Source organism: Fukomys damarensis, unplaced genomic scaffold (assembly GCF_012274545.1).
Source record: "Fukomys damarensis isolate Sample0158 unplaced genomic scaffold, DMR_v1.0_HiC HiC_scaffold_14, whole genome shotgun sequence".
Lineage (NCBI taxonomy): Eukaryota > Metazoa > Chordata > Mammalia > Rodentia > Bathyergidae > Fukomys > Fukomys damarensis.
Window position 1 is genome coordinate 49,493,362 of NW_022900926.1, and position 24,500 is coordinate 49,517,861.

A 24,500-nucleotide genomic window follows, 5' to 3' on the forward strand; every position below is an offset into this window, starting at 1 on the left:
TTCCCAGTGTCAGTTGATATTTGTTATTACATAGCAAGACAAGCCAAATAGAAAGGTTTTAGGAATATTTGCCTAAAAAAGTTGCCTTCCATGTATTTCTCTTTTATCTGCTTTGATAAGTTTTGATATTTCTTCCACAAGTATAATTTTCAGTAAAATCTAGGCTTGTGTATATTTCACCATGTTATGTATTTATACGGGCCTAAGTATTGTGAATTTATATGGGCTTTATTTAAGGAAAACTTGTCTGGAAGAAGTCACAAGAAGTGCTATATTGTAAGTTCTTTAGTAGTAAAAATAATACATTGCGCCGGACATGGTGGCACTCACCTATAATCACAGCCCTCGGGAGGCTGAGGCAGGAGGATCGCTTTGAGTTCAAGACCAGCCTAGGCTACACAGTGAGTTCTAGAGCAGTCTGAACTACATAGTGAGACCCTGTCTCAAAAAAGAAAAAGAAAAACAAACAAAAAAATACATTGCTTACCAGATTCTGCATTTCCCTTGGCTCTAATAATACCAGTGAATTAAAATTATTTATGACTTTTACCTACCATAGAAATAAACAACTTTGTATTTGAAAAACTGGAGAAGTGCCTTGGACCTTCAGTATAAAACTTTACTTGTAGCCAGGATTTGAGTTGTCCAAAAGTATTAATCTTTTTGTTGTCATATTTCTATCTCCGGTTTTAATCCTAGTCTTGATCCCTTGTTTTACATTTCAAATTGCCTGATGGGTAGTTTGATAACCTGTGGGTATTTCTTCAACTCAGTGTGCTCTCAAATAATATCAACTAGGGCCAGGGATTTAGCTCAGTGGTTCAGTGGCCTGCCTTGCAAGCACAAGTACCCGAGTTCAATCCCTGGTACCAAAAAACAAACAAACAAAACACACACACACACACACACACAAAAAAAAAACCCCAATCAAATAATATCAACTTATCCACGCTGGGGATTTAGCTCAGTGGTTCTGGTGCGTCCTCTTTCCTCTTTTTCCTGTTTTTTGTTTCTGATAATAAGGACTTGAACCTGTGAATAATTGCCGTATGCCTCAGTATTCAGTCACTGGCCAAATCCCATGTTTCTTTAAATGTTACACTTTTTTCTTCCTTCTTGTCACTGGACAGGGTGTGAGAAATTCTCCCAAAGAAGAGCTTTGGATCTCAACCCAGCCTATCAAGTGGGTTCTTAACTCTCATCACTGAAAAAGAGCTGCAGGATTCATTAGTGAGAGACACAGACAGATTTGATTAGGAAGAGTTAAAGAAGTACATACTCAAGTAAAATAGAGTAAAATTCTCAAGGGAGAGGCATCCTGTAGTCTAAAATGGGGATATATATGTATTCTTGAAGTTATTCTTTAAAATGGATGATGTAAGATGTTTTGTCTAAAAACATTCTTGGAACCCTTCAGTGTCTTTCTTCATTTAATTAGATCAAAGTTGCTGCCCTTTTACCTTTATCAACTAGGTTAATTTATAGACAGAGTATTTTTAAGAGATTTGGGTGTGACAGGCCTGAAAAAGCAAAACAAACTACAAATAACCTAGGAAATACAAACAAGCCTAGGAGTAAAGATAAGGAGTACAGATATGGATAATCTTGAGTCTCTCTCTCTCTCTCTCTCTTTGGTACTGGGGATCAAACTTGTGTCCTTGTGTTTGTGAGGTAGGCGGTGGAACCACTGAACTAAAGCCCTGACCCCAATAACTTTCTATCTTGAAGTTGCAGTTTCCTTAAAAATAGATTTTTAAAATTGCGATATTCCTTACCTCCTTTCTACTTATTCTTTCTAGGCTGGGGATTTAGCTCAGTGGTGCCACCGCCTGCCTCGCAAGCACAAGGTCTTGAGTTCAATCCCTGGTAACAACAACAACAACAACATCTAATAGAGACATTATCTACTTATTCTTTCTACTTATTTCTTATTTCTTACCTCACTTCCCACTGCCTTAGTTCAAGTCATCGTTATCTTGTGTAGCCCTACTGTTTTAATGCAGTTCAGATATCTTTATCTTCAGTACCAATTTTGGTAATATAACAGCTGGATTTATTTTCTTAGCATCAGCTCTCAGTGGCTTACTAGTGACAGTGGAATAAATTTAAGTCATTTGCCAAGCATTTGAGAACCTAAGAAAAGTATTTCAGGGTAAATATTCTTCTTGACCAAACTAAAGTACTTTCTGTTTTTCACTCATTCCCATGATTGACCCCATACCTTGCTGTGCTTGAATACCTTTCTCTTTTATGTATTGACTTAAATTCTACCTAAGCTCATATTCTCAAAGCTAGTGCTTTACACATTAATGGATGCTCCATACAAAATTTGGCAAATAAAATTTCAGTGTACTGTATATTACTATATGAGTGCCCACTTATAAATACATGTGTGTTTTAAAAAAACGTGCTATTTTAATGTTATATATTTACTCAGGATCATATCATACTCTTGTATCAATATTTGACCTGCCTATTTTAATGTTTTTATAGGATTTTATGAATAATATATTATGATATTTCCTTTCTGATTTTTCTACAATTGAAGAGTAAGTTTGTTCCAGTATTTTACTAATTTACATAGTGCTATGATAAGTACTAGAAATATGAGGAAAAATAATTCTCAACCTGTTAGCCATGAGATGTGCCAAGTTTTTAATCTCAGAACATCTAGGAATGAAGTCATGAACCAAAGGAAGAGGTTAGGGGAGTTTTATTGGAAGTGAGAAGAATAGCGCCTGCATTTCCGGGAGAGTCCTGATGGATGGCTATTTGGCCTCTCAGTCCAGAGCTACTTATAGATAAGCAGAGTACAGGTATTGGTCAGTTGTTTAGTGGCCACCAATCACAGTTAGCTCTGGATGAAAATGACTAATTGGTGGGCCTGGGATTTAGCTCAGTGGCACCGCTCCTGCCTTGCAAGTACAAGGTCCTGAATTCAACCCCTGTACCTAAATAATAAAACAACCAATTGGAACCTAGGCTCTCTAACCCAGTTCTTCAACATTTAGACATTAATGGAAATTGAGATTTTAGAGAAAGAAGCTTGTTATTTTATATTCTAAATTCCTCAGAACTTAGAGCTTCATAGGGAGTGTTTATATCTTCTTTTAGTAGGGAGTGGGCTGCATTCCATGCTGCCCGAGAAAATTCATTCTTTGTTCAAAGTCCTAGTTCACTGTCCTTTCTTATTTTAGATTTTATCAATATGAATGGATACCCTTCCGTACCTTAGGCCTTTCAGCTAGCTAGCTGCCTTATATATAAGCTAACTAATTAAACTTATTTTCTACACTAATACTTCCATCTGTCTGTATATCTAGATATTTTCTTGAGTAAATTCCTAAATATAGTATCTGAGTGAAAGGGCTGAACATTTTAAGAAAAAATATCTCTCAACCTGTTTTAGATATATTGAGAAGGTTCTTTTCAGAAAGGTGGTTTAAATTTAATTCCCACTGATAGCAATAAGTGGCCATCAGTTGTTATCCTTGAAGTAATAATTTTACTTTGCTCATTTTCAAGAAAGCATCTGTTAAATCAATACCAAAATCTCAGTAACCAGTTTGTTTATTAGTTACTCCTTCATGTGTTAATGGCTCCACAAGAGAAATCCCATTCAATTTTCAAATCAGACAATTGGTAAGATTTTTTTCTTTAGGTGACTACCATTCTTTTTTTTTTTTTTAACCATACTTAACATTGAAATGGTTTGTGAGGACTTCCTATTTTGTTACACAGAATATAAAAAAGACCTTTTCTGCCTGTCCAGATGTAAGTAAATTAATACTTTTTCTTTGTGAAGAACATTATTAAATCTTCCTCCAACCCATAGTGGTGAAGAATGATTACCAGTATGGTTAGAGTCACTGCCTTGATTAGTGCTAAGATGCTAGCAGTTTTACCCACCAGTGATTATAGAATCACTGCAAATGTAAAAACTAAGAAAAAGGCAAGTGCAGTAATATCTCAGTTCACAAATGCTCCTGTTCACAATTTGCTTCTAAAACAAAAGTATTTGACAAAATTGTTTCCGTTTACAAACTCCACTTTGGTTGACAAATACAACCCTCATTCTCTTCTCGCGCAAAGACAAATGCACCCATCTTCTCCAAAATCATAAACAAACATTTGTCGACTGAAGTACCACTGCGTTATCATGGTGTTCTCATGGAACTAATCAAGGCTGCATGAGTACCCAATGGAATCAGAAAGCTTCAAAAGTCTATAGACTGTACTCTGAGGACACTGTGTCTGTCTGCTTCGAAGTGTTCAAGAAGGCTTAGTTTTGCTCATGACAAAATAAGATCATCTTGTGGAGTTAGTCATGTTACTCCTCTGCTATTTATCTCATGCTAGGTTCACCGTTGGGTCAATTACGAATCCATGCTGAAAGAATGCCTGATTGGCAGAATGGCAGTTAAACTTGCAGTTCCAAAAGGTAAGTAAGTGTGGGTGCTAAATTGGCATAATTAATGGCTGATGCACAAGTACTTTTTTCAAAATTTAACTTGTATTTCAACAAATAGATTTAAATATATCACAATATTTTTCCACTTCTAAAAGTTTTACATTAGTAAAATTCTACCGTAAAATATATTATAAGTATATCATTCTTATTAGTTAGCTTTCCCATCACTGGGACAAATATGTGATACACATAACTTAAAGGAAGAAAGGTTTATTTGTCTCTCAGTCTCAGAGGGTTAGGTCCACAGTCAGCAGGTTCTAAGGCTGAAATGGCATGGTGAAAGGGCATGATGGAGGAAAGCTGCTTACCCCAGGGCAGCCAGGAAGCAGAGGAGGGAAGACCCCAGGACAAGAATACACCTTTCTAAGGGGAAAGCTAGTAAGGGAAAAGAAAAAAATATGAGAAAATGAAAAAATGGAAATGAAGTGTTTGTAAAGGGGGAGGGGAGGAGGGGTGAAAGGAGGGCAGGGACAAGGGGAAAAATGAGAACCAAGATCTGTCATGTAAAGATACAAGATCGCAATAATGAATGTAACTGTACTGTATACCTACAATGTACCAATAAACTCAAGAGGAAGAAAAAAATACACCTTTCTGGGTCACACTCTCAAGGACCCACCTCCAAAGTGTTTGTAGGGGGAGGGGAGGAGGGGTGAAAGGAGGGCAGGGACAAGGGGAAAAATGAGAACCAAGATCTGTCATGTAAAGATACAAGATCGCAATAATGAATGTAACTGTACTGTATACCTACAATGTACCAATAAACTCAAGAGGAAGAAAAAAATACACCTTTCTGGGTCACACTCTCAAGGACCCACCTCCTACCAGGCCCTACCTCATAACAGCACAGTCAGCTGTTCAAGTCATCAATAGAGTAATACATGAGAATTTGGGGTGTACATTTAAGTTTAAACCATAAGAATTATTAAGCAAAGAATCAACTATGTTTATTGTACTCCTTTGTTTGAAAGGTATTGTGGTTTTTATTATGTTTACAAAGATTCATCAATAATGAATAAAGGAGAAACTGCTTGAAAGGTAAGCTTCAAATATTGGTAATCTATGTTCATGATACACTTCATTCTTTGATAAAGATGAAAACTGAGTTCTTCCTCGGCCATATTCTTTGGTTATCATTAATTTAGCTGCTAGTTGCACTTAGCTATTGAATGCTAGAATGTGCCTAGAGAAAATTCTTATGTACTATAAGTGGAAATACATGCTGAATTTCAAGACTTGGTGTAAGAAGAATGAAATATCTCACAATTTTTCATTTATAACATATCAAACCAATAGTATTTTGGATATGTTAAGTAAAAACATTATTAAATTTAATTTAGCCTAGTTTCTTCTTTGTTGATTTGGTTATTAGAAAATTTTAAATATACTCGTGGTTTATATTGTATTTCATTTTTGTACAGTACTGTTCTAGATATAAATGTACTTATAAAACAATTTAATGTCATAGTTTTAGAAATAGTCATATCAACAGTATACTATAGTCTTGGAGTATTGTCACTAGGCTGGGTCTACAGGATCCTGTAAGGTGAATTAAGAACAGTCTACCTTTTTAAAATAAGTTTACAGGTTCACTGATTCCTGTTGTGGGAAAGGACATGCTACTAAAAGAGACTTGAGAAGGGTTTATTAGAGGTAGACATTGGACACACTCAAGAGGGGAGTGCAGATGCTCAGAGGAAAGAGACATGATACAGTTGGACAATGGAAATCTTTTATGCATTTTTGGTGGTAGGAGTCTATGGAATTCAGTGATCTCTAGTTTTAGTCTTGTCTAGTGGGTTGGAAAGGATGGCCCATTCATAGTGTGACACAGTCCATTCGTCTGGGAAATCCTAAAAAGGTGGCCCTTTCATGGTTGATAGAAGACCATTTGCAAGTAAAAAAGGAAGAGCCAGCCCCCTATGTAGGTGGAAGGGAGTTACCTAGGTTTACTGTTTATTGGGAGAAGAGGGAGAGAGACAAAAAGTAAAACCTGGGTTTGTGTTCTGAAACTGCAGTATTTTTTTAAAATACAATTTTTAAAAATCCCTATTTCCTTGTCTCCTTTTCTATCTAGTTTTCACTTCTGTCTTACCTCAATATTGCTTCTAAATGTTTCATTACTTTATTGTAGTTTTCTTACCAGGTTTTGGGGTGCTGGAATCTCCATCTGGAGGTGATTTCTAGGTTCTTTCTGTCCCAAGCAAAGAATTGGCCAAGACCAGTACAAATGTATCATAGACAGCTAAGTTAGTTAAAATATTACAACCAGTGTGACAGGGCTGGGCTCTCAAGAGAGTCAACGCAGAAGAAAACATTACAACTATGGCTGAAGGTGCATTCATTGAAGATCAGGCTTCAAGACAAAGAGAAATGATGACACCCACATATATCTCCTAGGGATAAAGAGCAGTGATTGATACTCTAAATAGGTATCAGTCACCTTGGGTGGGTGAACAAAACCTCACTAGTCCATTCTTTCCCCAAAAGTCTTTGTTCAGTCCATGTATACTTCCTACATGACTTGCTTCCCCATTTGGTCCCTGTTTAATCATTTTTACGTAAGTGGCTATACTCATAATTTTATTAGTTGGCCATAATTTTTTTCCCACATTATACCCACCTTGTGATTTTCCATTGGATCAGTATTACATAAGCTACTATACTTACAGTCTTATTAGTTGACTATAGTTTGGTCCTACCTTATACTTGCCTCATCTGGGGGTTTTGCTTTATAAAACTCCCTTGAGAAGCAGGGTCCATGGGCAACCCACTTTCTCTGTCCCCTTCTGTTTCTCTTAGACAGGAGCAGTCTATCTCTCAAATACTTTCTACTCTTAACCTCCGCGTACCTAGAATTCATTCTTCAATTTTAGAGAACACAAACTTGGTGTATTGGACATCATGCAGGTTGGGAATTATAGTATTTCCCATATATTAATTGGAGGTTTGTATATCATCCCTATATCATGCACCCTATATCTGTAGCAAAATTTTAATAAAGGTAGGAAAAGAAACAGGCTCTATAGAGCGAGTTTGGGCCAAGTAAAAGTAGGAAAAGAAGTACACTTACAGTGTGACAGTAAGCCACCACGCAAAAGAAAACACAGTGGCCAAAACTCAATGTGGACTATTTTTTTTTTGTATCATTTATTCTTCATGCTGATGTCAGGTCTAGGCAGAACATCTATTGAAAAACTGCTTGAGTTCTTGCAAGAAGTCTACATGAAGGACTTTGAGAACTGTTCTGTGCATGTGTTCCAGGATCTTGTCACATCTCTTTTCCCAGACAATTTTAGCCACACCCAACCTTCATATCTGAGTTTCCATTACTTTGTTTTTAGGTTTCATAACCACTTCCCAACAGTTAATGAAAGTAAACAATTTAGAACTATAAATTAGTTGAGCAGTTAGAAATGAAAGAATATTTAGAGCTGTTTTTCATCCTGCATAGATACCGAGGCTTAAAGGCATACATATCTTACTAAAGGATACATTATATAGTTGGAGAAGCGCTTTTTGAAAATATTGTGTCTCTTTTTGTGAGGCATAGGATCACCTTATTAATGTAGGAATAATTTATTTTCCTTTGGTTCTTACCACTGCCAATCAGCTGGCATTGATTTTCCTCCTTGAAGAATGTTTGGCAGTGCCTTGAAGACAGTTTGGTTCTCACACCTAATGTAGAAGATATTGTCATTCAGGTGGATAGATAGCAGAGATGCTGCTTGTGTTAGAGGGAGAGAGACAACCTGGGCAAGCATTGTGTGAGCATTGAGGCTTGTGTGGGTGTTGAGCAGGCTGAATTTGAGAGGGGATTCAGAGCCTGCAAGCAGACAACAAAGAATTTAATGGGAAGGGGAGGGGTTACTGCCTTGAGGAATTGTGGTGTTTGGGGTGGATGGTAGAATAATGTCAAGCTTTTCAAGATGGGCAAAGTCTTGTCTTTGTTCTTTGAGATTTCCTACATGTCAGCCACCGAGGCTTGATGGCATCTGGGCTGCACTTAGTGTTGTACTCTGGCCTGAGAGGCTGCCATGACAATAGGCCTCATCCACTGGGTGTGACATTACCATCTTTTTGTTGTTAAAAAGGGAAGGAGAATTACACAGAGGAATGTTGTTTCTCATGATTTGTGTTTGGGACATATGGGATACGTGGACACTTTAATTGGGAGAGAATTTTGCGGGGATAGGATGGTACAGGGGAGTTTGTCACATTGGCTGATTGGTGATAGACTGAACTGGATTTTGTAGGAGTTGTGAAAAAGCCCTGAAAAGGCCTGGCTAAAAGAGAAGGAGGAGAAGTAGGAGAAGAATAGAGACAGAGGCCCAGTTAATAGAAGTGTAAGACCCAAAGTCTCACCTTCCAGCGTGAACAGCTGAAAGGGCCTTCACGATGCTGAGTCCTATAGCTCAGTGAGGCCCCGGGAGCTCTGATGAACAGCGAGACTCACCCAGGAAGGAACACACCAGGCTAGTTAGTAAACAGACCTTTATTAGTCTGGCCAGACAGCACTCTCAGAACCAAGTAGCTGGCTCAGAGAGGCTCCAGCTCAGGGGCTGAGGTCCTTTTTATGATGGGGGGTTAACATTGTAAGTTTGCAGGTGGGGGACAAAGGTTAATGGTCTGCTGATTTGAGCTGCTGGTCAGCAGTCACGTACTAGGCAGTCACACATCGATGATTAACAGATATCTATAGGATGTTTCAAAGGCCACCAAGACATTTAGAATGAGCAAACAGTTCGACAATTAACTTGGGGTCTCTATGTATGGTACAGATTTTATCTCATAGTCTAGAACCACTAACTTACGTGTTAATCATGATCCAGACTTCAAACAGTACAAGATTGCCTTATGTTCCTAAGCCAGGGTTTGAACAAAGGTCGGGGCTATGGCTACAATGGGAGGGGGTTGGAGCACTGGCTCCTAGGCCCCTTTTACTTTGGTCTCACAGAAGGAACCACGAGGCCTAGCCCCAAATGTTGGTCCAGGAGTAGGTCAGGCATCGTCTAATTTTTGAAGGCTCAGTTAGTCTTTTTGCTGTGTCTTGTGCTATGCCTGAATTGTTGTATGCTTCTCTTGGAAAGATGCATAGTCCACCTTTTTGGCTATGAGAAGATCTAGGCCCCTGTGATTTTGGAGGGTTACTCTTGCCAGAGTCTTTCTAATTCTGTAAGGTAAGAGTGAAGTTAGCTATTTCTTTTAGGCTGTCAAAGATCTTGGGAGAGGGAGTGATACTCGGTCAGGGAGGTAGCTAGACCTGCTATGCCTATTCCTGTAGCAGTGGCAACCCCTAGATAAGCAGGGATATTGGTTAGGTCCCTATATTGTAGAGTTGGGGTTTTAATAGTGACAGGCAGGCTAGGGGAGAGTAATGGGAATAAATGGAAGGAGAGAAGAGAGAGCTAATGAGAGTGGCAACAAGGTCCACAACAAACATCTCCAGTTGGGACTCAGGGCTGTAATGTGACATGGGTGGGTGACCAAGGCAGAAGTCTCTGTGGTTGATCAGATACCAAGGGAATGCTGCCTTCCTGGATAATTTCTGTGACCAGTACTGAGGTTAAGACACACAGAAAGTGGGATGAGCCTCTGTTTCAGCTGGTGAGGGGATGAGAGGAAAAGGAAGGGAACCTAATTACGGCAAGGGTGAGCATGAGCTAGAGAAGTGATTCCATCCCTGAGGCAAAAGCAATTGATTTGGAGCCCTAACAGGACTACAAATAAAATCTACAGAAGAATGCATAGTAAAAACACAGGGTGTTTAGAGTTGTCTTTATTAAACATGGGTCTATCTTTTAAAGAGCACCCTGAAACCAAGGGAGATCAGGGATGACCTAATGAGAGAAATGGGTGAAGCGCAGGTAGGTAGGGGTGGGGTATTTAGGTATTGGTCCTCGGCTGAGAGTCTCCTGTAAGGCAGTGATGGAAGGTAAAAGAAAGACAGAGAAAGAAGACTTAAACTGAAAGTGGGGACTGAGATGGGCTATGCGAAACATGTGGCATAATATCAGATGAGCATATAATGAAGACTCCAAAGAACCAGGACTGACCATATTTTTTCACTACATAGGCATAAGTAAGAATTTGGTAGTAAGAATTTGTGTGTGGCATCTGGTTATATCAGCTGACTCAGGCAAGGCTTGTACATGGGAGTGTAAGGCATTCTTACAGAAGGAACAGAACTGACCAAAGGTTGTTATGGTTTAACTAGTAAGCTAAAACTAATAAAACAAGGGAAGAGTAGCTCCATGAATGGAATGTGGTTTGGAGCCAAAGATCTGCCAGTGTTTTGCAGTCTGACTTTGAGTAGGGACTTTGACAGAAGGGACATGGCTTGGGAGGACTCTTGGGCTGAGGGCATTCCTTAGCCCAGTGACCGTTCTGGTGGTGTTTGAAGAATGACCCTGGAGGAGTGCTCTGGTTGAAGCACCTTGATCCCTTTGTGGTCACCCTGGTGGTTTACCTTGGAGGGTTTCTTATAAAGGAGGCCAATATCTGCAACTCTGCACTTTCTTGTGGAGTTTGAGGGCCAGTCTCCAGTATCTGTAGTTTCTTTGAATGTCTGGGGTTGACTGGATCATGAAGTGTACTTTGAAAATAAGTTGCCCTTGTGGCCTTTCTGGATCTAGAGTTGTGAATTGCCTACAGACAGTGGCCAGGGGTACCATGAACTAGGCCAAACTTTTATCTCTGACCTTAGTGGTCTCTTTGAGTTTATCAGAATTAAGTGCTTTATAGGCTTTGTGAAGTCCCTCTACTAGGTAGGAAACCATGTGATTTTGGCTATATCCTGGGATCCTGCCAATAGTTCCAGTTCAGATTCTTTAAAAGACAGCCCTAGACCCTCTGGAAGGTCAGGATGAAGGCACCTGTGGTTGTCCCCATAGGACCAGGCCAGAGAATATACTTGTTCTGTTTATCTGGGGAGAAAGCAGGACTGAGGATGACAGTTAAATCAGTCTAGGTGAGTCTGTATGACTGGGTCCAGTATCTTGGGTGTGGGTGGATATCCTTATTGGACCTTGTTCTAAGAGGGGGACCCTCTGGTTAACCCCACCAGGGCCCTGCCTCTCACCAGAGTATGCAGCCTGTTGGCCAAGTGCCAGGGCTCTAAGTGCTCAGAGATCCCGAGGCATGCAGGGGTTTTAGAGCTGTGCTGCGGTCTAGGACATGTGGGGTTGCTAGGGCAGCACTGAGTTTCCAGTGTGTGGGGTCTCAGGTTATATTGAGCACCCTCAGTTTGCAAGGGTCCCAGGGTCGTGTGGTGCTCCTGGAATGTGCAGTGGGATAGGTGAGGTGGATGTTACAGTGGTGCATGGGGTCTGGGGTACCCAGTTGTCCCTGAGCCTGCTTAGATGGGTGGTGAATGGTGATTGCCCAGGCTCTGCCTTTCTGCTCCTTGGCTGGAAGATAGGGAGGGAAGGAGTGAGGAGGGCAGGAGAGAAGCACAGAGCCAGGCTGGGTTGGGGCTCGGGCCACTGGGAAGACCTGGTGGTGGAGGGTGAATAGAGTGTGTGGAGTAGGATTAGAGTTGGAGCTGGCTTCTGATTCGCAAGAGGCTCTGGAGAGGCAGCTTTGGTGGGTGGCTGGAGCAGGAGGCTCTGCAGAAGATCACCTGGGAGTGACAGGAAGCTTGGTGGGGAGGTTGTCTGGGGAGAGTGGGGATTGACAGGAAGCTCAACAGAGTTTGCCTGAGTGGCAGGAAGTACAGGCCACCCAAAATGCACTGCCCAACGTGGTACCTCTCCCACACCTGCCTGGCCTGGGGCAGGGAGGGGGCAAGGAGGGGATGGGGAGCCGGGCAGGCAGGTAGTGGGGGGGGCGGCAGCTGGGCTCCCTGGTGCATATGGGCACCCCCCTGCACAATCGATTGAGCTCTCTGCAAAATGGGAATAGTCAGGTGTATGGGTCAGGGTACAGGGTTCCCAAGGTGGGACCCCTATGCCCAGTGCCTGAGTTGGCAGCATCACCTGTGGGCCAGGGGCATGGGTGGGAGGCACAGTGTGGAGGGCCAGGCACAGATGGGCTGCTGAGGTAGGGAGCATCTGTGGGAGCCAATTTAGATAGGCAAGGGAATAGAGTGAAAAGTCTTACCAGATCTGTAGCAATTGCAGGTTTGTCTGGAATGAGGTCTGAGGCAGTCTGAGGAGCAGGTGGTCTGTTTAGGACAAAAGCCTTGGGACAAGGTCTGAAAGCCCTCCAAGGAGGGTCACCCTGTCGTGAATTTTTAATATCAGATGTGTTAGACCAGGAGAGAAGAGAGACTACCTGGGCAGGCATTGTGTGAGCAAGGAGGCTTGTGTATTATGCATTAACCGGCAGGGAGTGGGCTGAATCTGAAAAGGGATTCAGTAGCCCACAAAGCAGAGAACAAAGAATTAATAGGGTAGGGGAAGGGTTACTGCCTTGAGGAATTTGGCAGGTAGGTAGAGTGAGGTCAGGCTTCTCATGAGGAGTGGTTTCTTGCCTTTGTTCTTTGAGGTTTCTTGTATATCTGCTGCTGACACTTAATGGCCACCTGGTCTGTGATGGAGATGCACTCTGGCACGTGCAGCTACCATGGAGATGGGTCTCGCCGCTAGGCATGAAACTGCTGAATACCTTGCAGAGTAAAGACAGACTTAAACAACAAAGAATTTTGCAGCTCAAAAATGTTGGGCAAAAGTGGGGTGGGGGGGATTGAGATATGTTATATACATATACCAATTCCCAAAAATGAATGTAACCATTATGTACTGCAAGCATAATAATAAAAATAGAAAATTTAAAAATATTAACAGCTAAAAATGGAGAAACCCTCTTATGTGTATTAGTTGTTTATTCTTAAAAGTGGTATTAGTGGTGCATGCATGTTAAGATGGTATTTAGACTGTGGACAGCTCTGTTTCATCCCCGGCAAACTCGATCATCTGGAGCCCGACATACAGGTAGGTAGACAGTACCTAGAGTGCTGAGGAGTGCTTACTTTTAAGAGGTCCTGTTACTCTCCTGGCACTGTGAGCAAGCACAAGGCAACTATTGAATGGGCTGAGTGCCAAGTGGAGGTTCAGCTACTGTAGTCTTAGTCAGAATGTTTTCTTTTAGGAGCCACAGATTCTTCATTAGTGATGGACATTGGAAAATGAGGACAGTTCATTATAGGCAAAGCATAGGCCTAGAGGATATAAGGAAGATGGAGTTACTAGTGAGGCAAGAGGGGAAGGTGTTGATGATGAAATGGACTTCATTGGAAGGGCAAACTTGTTGTCTCAGTCTGGCTGCTTTAATTTGTATTTGCTGCTGTGTAGTCCATTGTCCAGGTAATTTCTGCCAGGAGGATTTAAGGGAAGGGTAATTGAAAGTAGGTGAAAAATCCCTGGCTAAGAGGCAGTTGCATACCTGAATAGGTAGTGTGTCTCAAGGTATTGGTGTGACTTGTTTTGTTTGGATTAGCAGTTTTTTTGTTTTCAGACAAAGATGATTCCTTAACACATGTATATGTACATTCATGTGCTGGTGATTCCAAATACACAATCATGAGTCCCACAAATGATAGGCTAGGAATAGAGAGTAATGAAGTGGAGAATTCATTAAAAATGACGAGTACAGCCAACTTAGGGAAAAAGCAAACTTCTGAAAATGCAGTATATGTTGTGATAGGTGAATGAGAAACTAGTATAAATAAGTACTCCAGTACTTTTAAAGTTTTAACCTTGAGACTGTTTTTGGTACCAGGGATCAAACTTGGGACCTTGTGCTTGCGAGGCAGGCAGCATCACCACTGAGCCAAATCCCCTGCCCGAGACTTTTTAGAGTATGTGTTTGAACTGTTAAACCTTCGTGTTAATTCTATTACTAAATTGCTTCTAGGAGAATGAGTAATCCTGGGTTTTTGAAGTTTGAGAGATGTATAAAATTTAGATGAGATTAAAAAAATGATTATAAAGATGAATAGAAGAAAGTAAGAAGTTAAAGATAGCTTATAATAAGCTGGGGGTTTAGCTCAGTGGTACCACTCCTGCCTCACAAGCAGGGGTCCTGAGTTTGATCCCTGGTCCTGGAAAAAAGATAGTTTAAAATTAGAAATTAATACATTTTATCAGAATTGAGGAAGCTGGGCATGGTGGCCTATGCCTATAATCCCAGTACTTGGTAGCCTGAGGGAGGAGCATCTCTCAGAGTTCCAGGCTAGGCTGGGCTACATGGTGAGACCCTGTCTCAAAAAACCAGAACAAAACAAAGCAAAACAAAAGTGAATTCAGGAATTAATATACTAATTTTAAACAAAAACAAGAATTAAACCTACATTGGATTTTAAGGGGTTCTGTTTAAAGATATGAAAGAATTTTGTAGAGAAAAAATGGTTATTAAAAACCCCGTAGAGAACCAAGAAACCTTCTGGTAAGGATAAAAAAAAAGAATTTGCAACTTGGTAAATTTTTGATCTTGTGAGTAAGACACCCATGTTAAGACTGAGCTCATCTGATAGTTACATGATACTGACCTTTTACAATAAGAAAGGGAGATGAGATATATAGGTACAAGTTAAACATAAAACATTCAAATATAAATTCTCAGAATCTTCTTTCTACAATGCTTTTCCTCAAGACCTCCTAACAAATGTGTACATACTGTATTTTCAAAACTTAGCTAAAATATTACTTCCTTAATGGAGTCCTTTTGAGTTTCTTCCAAGTAGAGACACTTCTGTAATGCTTTCTACTTACCTTTTACAGCTTGTATTATGTAGCATAAAAGAACATATTGACACTTTATTTTTCATTTAGTTTACTTTTGAGAAGGTATTCAGTTCATACGATTCCAGGAGTGTAATCGTCATACCTCTGCCTTCCACTTGTTCTTTTCCCAGGCTCACGTGAAAGTAACCATGTTACCTGTTTTATTTTTGTGTTTGTTTTTCTGGAGAACAAAGTTTAATGATCATCTAAAATGAAATATATATAGAAGATACAGAAATGTTCACTCAGAATATTAACAAGATAAAATCCGTACTTTCCAAGCATTTAATATTTTACGTGATTTACAGGCAAGAAACTTAAATTATACTTACTTCTACTACTGGTTTCATATTTTCACAAAGGTGATAGAAATACAGCAGTTCTCTGAAACTAAATGAAAATATCACACTGGAAATTTTCTTTAGCTCTCAACTTTAATGGCTGATGTTACTAGTTTTTTGGTAAATCTATTCAAATTATTTTATGGATAAGCAAACTGAATATATTTTTATAACTTTTTGTCCATATGTTATCATGCCACATCAGTATCCTTGTTAAGATGATTAATAGATATTTATTAAAAGAATGAGCAATTAGTAAAATAGAATTTTCCTTTATCCCAGGGGCTCCATTCAGCAGACATAAAGTAGCTTTGAGTCACAGTTAAAAATATTCACCAGTGGTGCCGCTGCCTGCCTCTAAAGAGTAATGTAATGTAACCAACATAATGAGAACATATAAATTTGATTGTTCTCAGAGCTGACCAAATAAGGGAATTAGTTATCCAGAGAGAACATGGGGTTTCTTTTCAAGAAGAGTGACTAAAATGATTCAGATGTAAATATGCTTAAGAGTGAAAAGTGGTCAACATATATCTATGACTCAGTTTTTCAAACAAGTTGCAAAAGTTAGACTAGTAGAGTTTTAAAGATAATTTAAATCCTTTAAGTAGAATTTTTTTTTCCTATTGATATTCTTTGAATTAAGAAAGAAAAACCTTAGGAAAAGAAATTGGGAGTTGCAGAATCCAGAAAGTTCTGAAAGATTCAGGTCAGTTCAAGCAAGAAGTAATCATGTGAGATGTTTTTTCCTAGAAACAATTACCTGGGACAATTTTTCAAAATCTGTCAACCTCTTAGATAAAATCAATTTTTTTTGAATAAATGAACTTTATCAAATTGCCAGCTACATTGTACAGTGAAAATAGATTAATTTACTTGTGTTATGTGTATCTGCTAGGTTTTTTCTAAGACAAAATAAATAATAACTGCAGTAGCAATGACAGATAAAACTGATTGGAGGAAAGTTAGTTATCCCTTGCACACTGTAATGATTGGATTTTATCTAGCAAATAATAAGCAGAGCTTATTTTCAAGTATAAATCAAATGTTTTGATTCCTATGCCTTTTTAGGAAGTATAATATTAACTCAAGAAACAGCATGTCAGGAAAAAACAGGCTGAGTTTCAAGGGAGACAAATGTAATTTTACTTTGTTGATAAATGCTTTGTGTTTGTTGAAGTCTTTGACCTCTAATTTTCAGTTGTAAAAATAATATGTTTGCTGTCTGTATAATAATTACATTTGTCCTGGGAAATTGGTGTATGTATACATATTGCACATTGATCATTTTTACTACCTTTCTCCCTCCCACCTTTTCCCTTTCCCTTTCCCTTTCCCTCTTTCCTCAGATCCCTTTCCCATCTCTACATAGTCATTTCCCTGTTTCCTACTGTCTCCCTGCTATTTTGCTCTTTAAATCATTTATATTCTGGATCTTTCACGTTTGAGAAACTATGCCATATTTAACCTTCTCTCTCTGATTTATTTCACTTAATATTATGGTCTCAAGGTGCATCGATTTTCCTACAAATAACTCAGTTTATCCTTTTTATGGCTTAATAGTACTCCAGTATGCGTGTGTGTGTGTGTGTGTGTGTGTGTGTGTGTGTGTGTGTGTGTGTGACATTTTCTTTATCGTTCATCTGTTGATGGGCATATAGGCTGCGTCCATAATTTGCTATTGGGTGTTGTGCTGCTGTAAACATTTGTATGTATGTATCGCTGCAATTGATGTCTTTAACACTTTCAGAAAAATAGGTAGGACAGGTATAGCTGGGTCAAATGGAATTTCTAGTTTTAATTTGTTGAGGAATCTCCATTTTGATTTCTATAGTGGTTTACATTGCCACCACCAATATAGGGGGTTCCTTTTTCTCTACAGCTTTGAAAGCATTTGTATTTTGAGTTCTTGATGATAGCCATTTTGTGGGGGGGGGCATGTTGTTTTGATTTGCATTTTTTAATGGCCAAAGATGCTGAACATCTCCCCATGTATTTATTAGCTATTTGTACTTCTTCTGAGAAGTGTCTGTGAATTTTATTTGTCCATTTTTTTATTAGACCTTTTATTTTGAGGGGGTCTAATTTTTTTGAGATCTTTATATATTCCTGATATTAGTCTTCTGTCAGAAGAGTTGTTTGCAAACACATTTTTCCCATTCTTTAGGTTATCTCTTCATTCTGTTGGTTGTTTCCTTTGCTGTGCAGAAGCTTTTAAATTTAACATAATCCTATTTGTTAATTCTTGGTACAATGTTATATCTTGTGGAATTGGTGTTTTGTTCAGAAATTCCTTGTTATGCTTATGTTTTTAAGAATTTTATCACTTTTTCTTTTGGCAGAGTCAGTGTTTCTGTTTTATATCTAGGTCTTTGATCCATTTTTATTTTATTTCAATATGAGGTAAGAGATACATATCTAAATTCATTCTTCTGCACATGGATAACCAGTTTCTCCAGACCCTTTTGTTAAAGAGGCTGTCTTTTCTCAAATAATGTATTTTTGGCCCCTTTATCAAAAATCAGATGGCTGAAGATACTTGGGGTTGTCTTTACATTCTCCAGTGTATTCCATTGGTCAACATGTCTATTTTTGTGCCTGTGCCATGCTATTTTTATTCCTGTAGCTTTGCAGTGTAACTTGAAGTTCAGAGTTAAAATTCTTTCTGCTTTGCTCTGGTTGCTCAGTATTTCATTGGTTATTTTGAGTCTTCTGGTTTCGTGTACAATTTAGCAGTATTTTTTTCTAGTTTTGTTGAAAATGCTTATGATATTATGACTGGAATTACATTACACTTGTACATCATTTTTGGTAATATGGCAATTTTTACAATATTGATTGTGCCTGTCCAAGAAAAGAGAATTTCTTTACATTTTCTAATGACCTCTTCAAGTTTTGTTTTCACAGCAGTATAACTTTTATTATACAGATCTTTTACTTCCTTGCTTTAGTTAATTCCTAGGGTTTTTGTTTTTGTTTTGTTGTCGTTGTTATTTATATAAGAATTTTATATAGAATTTTACTCCTGATTTCTTTTTCAGTTCACTGTTGGTGTACAAGAACACAATTGAATTTTGTGTGTTGATTTTGTACCTTGCCATTTTAGTGAATTTGTTTATTAGCTTTAAGAATCTTCTGGTAGAGTTTTTGTAAAGGAGCATGTATTTGGTGAATAACAATAGTTTGACTCCTTCCTTTTTTATTCAAGTTCTCTTTTCTTTCTCTTGCCTGATCTGGCTAAAGTTTGCAGAACTGTGAACATGAATGAACACTCTGATTTTGTTCCTGATTTTAGAGGAAATACTTTCAGTTTTTCCCCATTTAGCCAGTGGACTTGTCGTAAGTGGCTTTTATCAATGTAAGGTAACATTCTGTACCTGTTTATGTCAGGTTGTTTTTTTTTTTGTAAACATCTTTAATATTTAAACTCGGGACCTTGTGCCTGCCTTGCAAGCACAAAGACCTGAGTTTGATTCGTATACTGGAAAAAAAAAATCCCCATCCCATGGTTTTCTTTTTTTAATCAACAATGGATGTGGGTAAAATCCTCCTGGGCTTTTCTTATTTGGTAGGGTTTTTATTGCCTCTAGTTTACTACCTATTATCAGTCTATTCAGGGTTTATATCTTCTTGGTTAAGTATTCGTATTCATATGTATCTAAGAATTTATCCATTTCTTCTGGATTCTCCAGTTTATTGCAATATATGTTATTAAAATAGTTTCTTGTAATTATCCTCTGGATTTCATTGGTATCCATTGTGATTTCACATTTTCAATTTCTAATTGCTTTGATATGAGTCTTTGGTATGTTTGGCTAAGAGTTTATCTTGTTTATCCTTTCAAAGAACCAACTCTTTGATTCATTGATTATTTGTATTTTTTCTCAACTATTAATTTCTGCTCTGATCTTTAGCATTTCTTCTGTAAGTCTTGGATTTGAGTTATTTTTGTTTTTGTAGGAAATTGAGGTCCATCATTAGATTATTTGGGATCACTCTTTTTCTAATGTGAGTGTTCATGGCTTTAAACTTTCCTTTTAGTACTTTCATTATGTTGCATAGTTTTGGATATGTTTTGTCATTTGACTCTAGGCACTTTTAAATTTCTTCTTTGATGTGTGTGTGTGTGTGTGTGTGTGTGTGTGTGTGTGTGTGTTTGTGTGTGTGTGTTCCATTGAGCTAAATTCCCAGCTCTGGGGTCTCATCTTTTTAAAAAGTTTCTGCTCTGCCAGAGAAATCACAAGCAGAGCTGAGAGACAACCCACAATGTGGGAAAAAATTTTACCAGCTGTTCCTCAGACAAAGGACTACTATCTAGAATATACAAAGAACTCAAAAAAAATCAGAAACCTCAAATATAAAGATCAGATTCAAAAATGGGCATCTAAAATGAACAGACATTTCTCAGACACAGAAGTAAAAGCAGCAAATAAAAATATAAAAAAACGTTCAACTTCACTGGTCATTTGAGAGATGCAGATGAAAACAACACTGAGATTCCACCTTACCCCAGTAAGAATGGCTGCTATCAAGAAATCAACCAATAATGAATTTTGAAGGGGTTGTGGGGAGAAAGGAACCCTTCTTCCTTGTTAGTGGGAGTGCAGACTGGTTCAATCACTGTGGAAATGTGAAGATACCTCCAGCAACTAGGATTAGAAGTCCCATTTGACCCAGCTATTCCTCTGCTGGATGTCTTCCCAAAAGAATTAAAAGAATCATCACAGTGATACATACCCATGTTTATAGTGGCAATTTGGAAACATCCCAGTTGCCCATCAACTGAAGACTGGATTAAAAATGATGTGGTTTTAAAATAAAATGGAGTACTACTCATCCATAAAGAATGAGAAACTAGAGACATTTATAGCTAAGTGGATGTGCGTTGAGACCATGCTCTTAAGTGAAATTATTAAGTCACGTGTGAATACCAGATAGTTTCCCTGGTGTGAAAAACTAAAAGTGTAAATATGAATCGAAATGTATAATTGATATTATGTAATAGGAAGAAAAGGTCTAAAGGAGTAGAGGCAGTGGTAGGGTTAGGAGAAAGATAAAAAGGGAAAAGAAAAAATATGTGAAAAGGAGAATTATGGAAACAATATTTTTTTAAATGGGGCAGGGTGAGGGAGGTGAAGAGAGAGCTGGGGAATGAGGAAAAATAAGAACCAAGATAAGCCACGTAAAGGTACAAGATCCCAATGATGAATGTAACTATCATATACCTAAAATACCAATAAACTTAATAAAGATAAAACCTCTTTTAAAAAAAAAAAAGTATGTGGGTCTGGTCATCTTGTCTCCATCTTGAGGCCTGGTTTTCAGTTGATGTGCAGCTGTGGTGTGTTTCACCTTTTTCCTGGCCCTCTCAAAGATTTAGCACTGACTGCCTATAATATTTCTACCTAGCTCATTATTTATAATACTATAATATTATACCTTTTGTGTTATCTTCTAAACTTTCCTTAATTTGTACAATTCTTAGGTTGGTTTTTTTTGAGTCATATAGCTACTGTTGGTTCAAGTTTCCATGGTATTTCACTATTTTTAGGATATTACTGAGTACATGATCTATTATATCAATTTTATCTTTTAGTTCTGACACCTTCTCCTCACCTTACCCATTTCTGCTTCTTTGATATCCTGCTTTTTTGTATACTGGATATCTACTTAATTTCTTTTCATAATCTCTGATTCTTTACTAAAATGGTCATTTGTATCTTGTGTAATTCAGTCATCAGCCTTTGTATCTTCTTTAAGGTCATTAGATATTTTATTAATTAAATCCTTTATCTGTTTGTTTACATCTTTTTTTTTTTTGTCTGTTTCTTTTGAGACAGGGTCTCACTATGTAGTTGAGACTGACCTCCAGGTTGGTCTTGAACTCATAGCGATCCTCCTGCCTCAGCCTCCCGAGTGCTGGGATTACAGGTGTGTGCCACCACACCCGGCTAGATTTTTGTTTTTGTTTTGTTTTGTTTTGTACCAGGGATCGACTTGGGTCCTTGTGCTTGTGAGGCAGCCAATGGAACCACTGAGCTAAATCCCCGGCCCTATTTACATCTTGAGGTCCCTGAACATCTTACAGATGTATTTGTTTCTTCTTTGATCTCTTCAGATATTTAACCATTTGGTTTTTGAGTTCTTTGCCTGTGACTTCCTCCACTTTGGTTTCTATGAGATTGGCTTTTGTTTTCTCCTATTTGTGTTGTTTTGTACTGAGGGTTGAGGATCTGTTAAGAGTAGGAAAACTGCCATTACTGTGGCCATCTCTTATATTCGTATATGTTTCCCTGTGGTGTGACTTTGTCTTTGATTATGTTTTGCTGTTTATATACCTAGGTAATTTACTCAATATAATCAAATCAGTTATAGTTGCTGTGTGGTAAGGAGAGAACCACTATAGGTTATTTCAGCATCTTCAGAATGAACCATAAATCAGTCATGTAATTTAAAATTTAACAACTTCATCATTTTTTCGGTAACCCAGAAAGACTGTGGTGTAGTATCATTGACAAGTATGGTGGCATATAGAGGGTGAAGGAAAGGAAGAGAATAGTTCAGAAAGTAGGAGAGTAGAAAAAAGAATAATAAATAAAAGAAAATAATGAGATAGGACTTCGTTGATATTATTTTTGTCTCTGGAGTGAAGGACTGGTGGAGAGGAAGTTTGAGAGGTTACTTGCAGGGGGAGGAAAAAGAAGAGGGAGGCAAATATACTTGGAGATGGAGGGAAGTTGTGAGAAGGTCTGAATTATGTGCTATAGAAAGCTCGTGTTTGAATCCTCTATACACCATTTTTTTGTGAGGAGTAACCTGACATGCCAATAAAGTTAAATACTAATTGTTATTCCCCTTCCACATATACAAACACCTCCCATACATGTAAAGAAAATAGAAGAGGGGGAGGTGGAGAGAGAGGGAGGGGGACAGAACCACACACATACAAAGAATCCCTATACCTATCAGTGTCCTATACCTACTGTGTTCATAAATGGAGAGACTGACTTGCGGCAGTTTGGAGGGCCTGAGGTCTAGTGAGTGAGTCAAGGAGGTTGGATGTGTTTGGTGGAACATGAGCTGTTCCCCTCTTATGATTTCTTCTCTTGCTTGCCGGTGAGTGAAGAGGCTTGGGGGCCCAGATTTTGGGGCTCTCAGTTTCTCTAGTGCCCTGATATGTGAATATCTCCTTTGCCAGGCTCCCTCTCCCACTGAGGAAGAAGTTAGTACAGAAGGGCACTGGACAGTGTCTGCTGGGCACTGGACAGCCTGACTGATGCTGCTATACTAGGCTTTGCCCCTCGATTAGCTGTTTTTCCAAGATGCCTTGTTTTCTGGACCTGGTGTAAATGAAGTTTTTCAAAGGTTGGCCCTGCTTCTTTTTCTAAATATCCTCGATACTAGAATTCATCTGGGGGGGCTTCTTCAAATTTCCTTTCCATTTTCGGGTCTTTGTTCACCTCCCTATTTCCAAGTAGCTGTGCTTGCCAAGGTGCTCCTTCCAGGTTAAGGTACTGCTGTCTCTACATTATATGGTGGGATCTTGTGATTTTTATTTTCAAATGAGGGGATTGGATGATAATTTGCTCTGTTGAGATCCCTTTTAATTATTAAATTTTGGTAAAATAGGCAAAATGAAAAGAACGGTCATCTGGGCTCCTTAGTTGTGATTATTTTGTGACAGATGAATGAAATAGAGGTAAATATGAAATTTCTAGTGATTAGAAAATAGAATACAAAAAATTTAAAAGCTGTAATTGTATTACTTTCTTTTTCTATAAAACAAGATGATTAATAATGTTAACAATTAATGTCTTTTAATTTAACTGCTTAGATACTTTATGTTAGCTTATTATCATTTTTAAGGTTTTAAAAAATTCTGACAACTTGCTAGGGCCTTATTTTGACCATAATGGTATAATATTTGTGATTTTTAAATATACTATAACTTCGTGAATTTGCTGCCGTCCTGAAAGAAAAAAATGTTTTTTTCTGGGCCTTAAATGATGATTGCATATGAACCTATTAACATATTTTCATCATTTTAGCCATGTTAAACTTGTAGTAACAATATTTATTTTTAAGCACTGTTATCAATAAGAGAGGAAGATAATACGGTCACTAGTTGGGTTGTTGACATACGTGTTCTATTTTATATAGTCTAATAAATTCTGTTTACTTCAGATTACTTTAGAATATGATATCCTGGACAAAACTTGGGGTTTATATGTTCCCAAAGAAATTAAATGGGGGTCTGAGCTCAATGGTAGCTCTTAAGTAGCATTCCTAAGACCCTCTGTTTAATCCCTAATATTGGTGTTGGAGTGGGAAAGAGTAACCAAGATATTAGAAAAAAAAATCAAAGAAGTAGAGTTAAAAAAGGAGAAAAATCTAGTGAAATGAGAGACAAACATCTAGAGAAATAACATGGTAATTTTCAGAGGTGAAATTTCCTTATTTGAATCAAAGGCCATTAATTGTATCCTCAGACATTAGAAGAAAGCCCTTCAAAGAAGGGCTAATATGGTTAAACCAGTAAAATGTTCTGATATTCTCTTTGACATTATAGTATTTTTAACTGATTTTAACTGATTTTTTCCCCAAAACACTATACAGACTATCGTGAGGAAAAGAGAGTCTTAAATGGTAAGTTATATTAATTTTTAGATTTTTTGAAACAGAGTCTCACTGTGTAGTTGAGGCAGGCAGCAGAACCACTGAGCTAAATCTCCAACCCCCTCACTATGGAGTTGAAACTGACCTGGAACTCACTATGTAGCCCAGGCTGGTCTCAAACTCATAGCGATCTTCCTGCCTCAGCCCCCTGAGTGCTGGGATTACAGGAGTGTGCCACCATGCCCGATGGTCATATTAATTTTTAATAAAAATTTCTTTAGAGAATTATCTGTGGTATTTAGATTTTTTTAATGCAAAAATTATCTTTACTTGCCCAAACATAAATGG

General features: G+C 38.3%; 1 protein-coding gene across 3 annotated transcripts in view; it reads left to right on the forward strand.

Annotated features, from left to right (window-relative positions):
- The window catches only part of LOC104866905 (cytochrome b5 reductase 4), an 81,941-nt gene that overhangs the window by 17,271 nt on the left and 40,170 nt on the right, over window positions 1-24,500 (forward strand). For all 3 annotated transcript variants that reach the window (XR_002025570.2, XM_033763369.1, XM_010631158.3), the window contains exons 4-5: window positions 4,360-4,441; window positions 24,153-24,182. Coding sequence is in view for 2 of the 3 variants with exons in the window: in XM_033763369.1 (XP_033619260.1) it covers window positions 4,360-4,441; window positions 24,153-24,182 (112 nt within the window). In the remaining variant the exon portion in view is untranslated. The remainder of the gene's footprint in view (window positions 1-4,359; window positions 4,442-24,152; window positions 24,183-24,500) is intronic.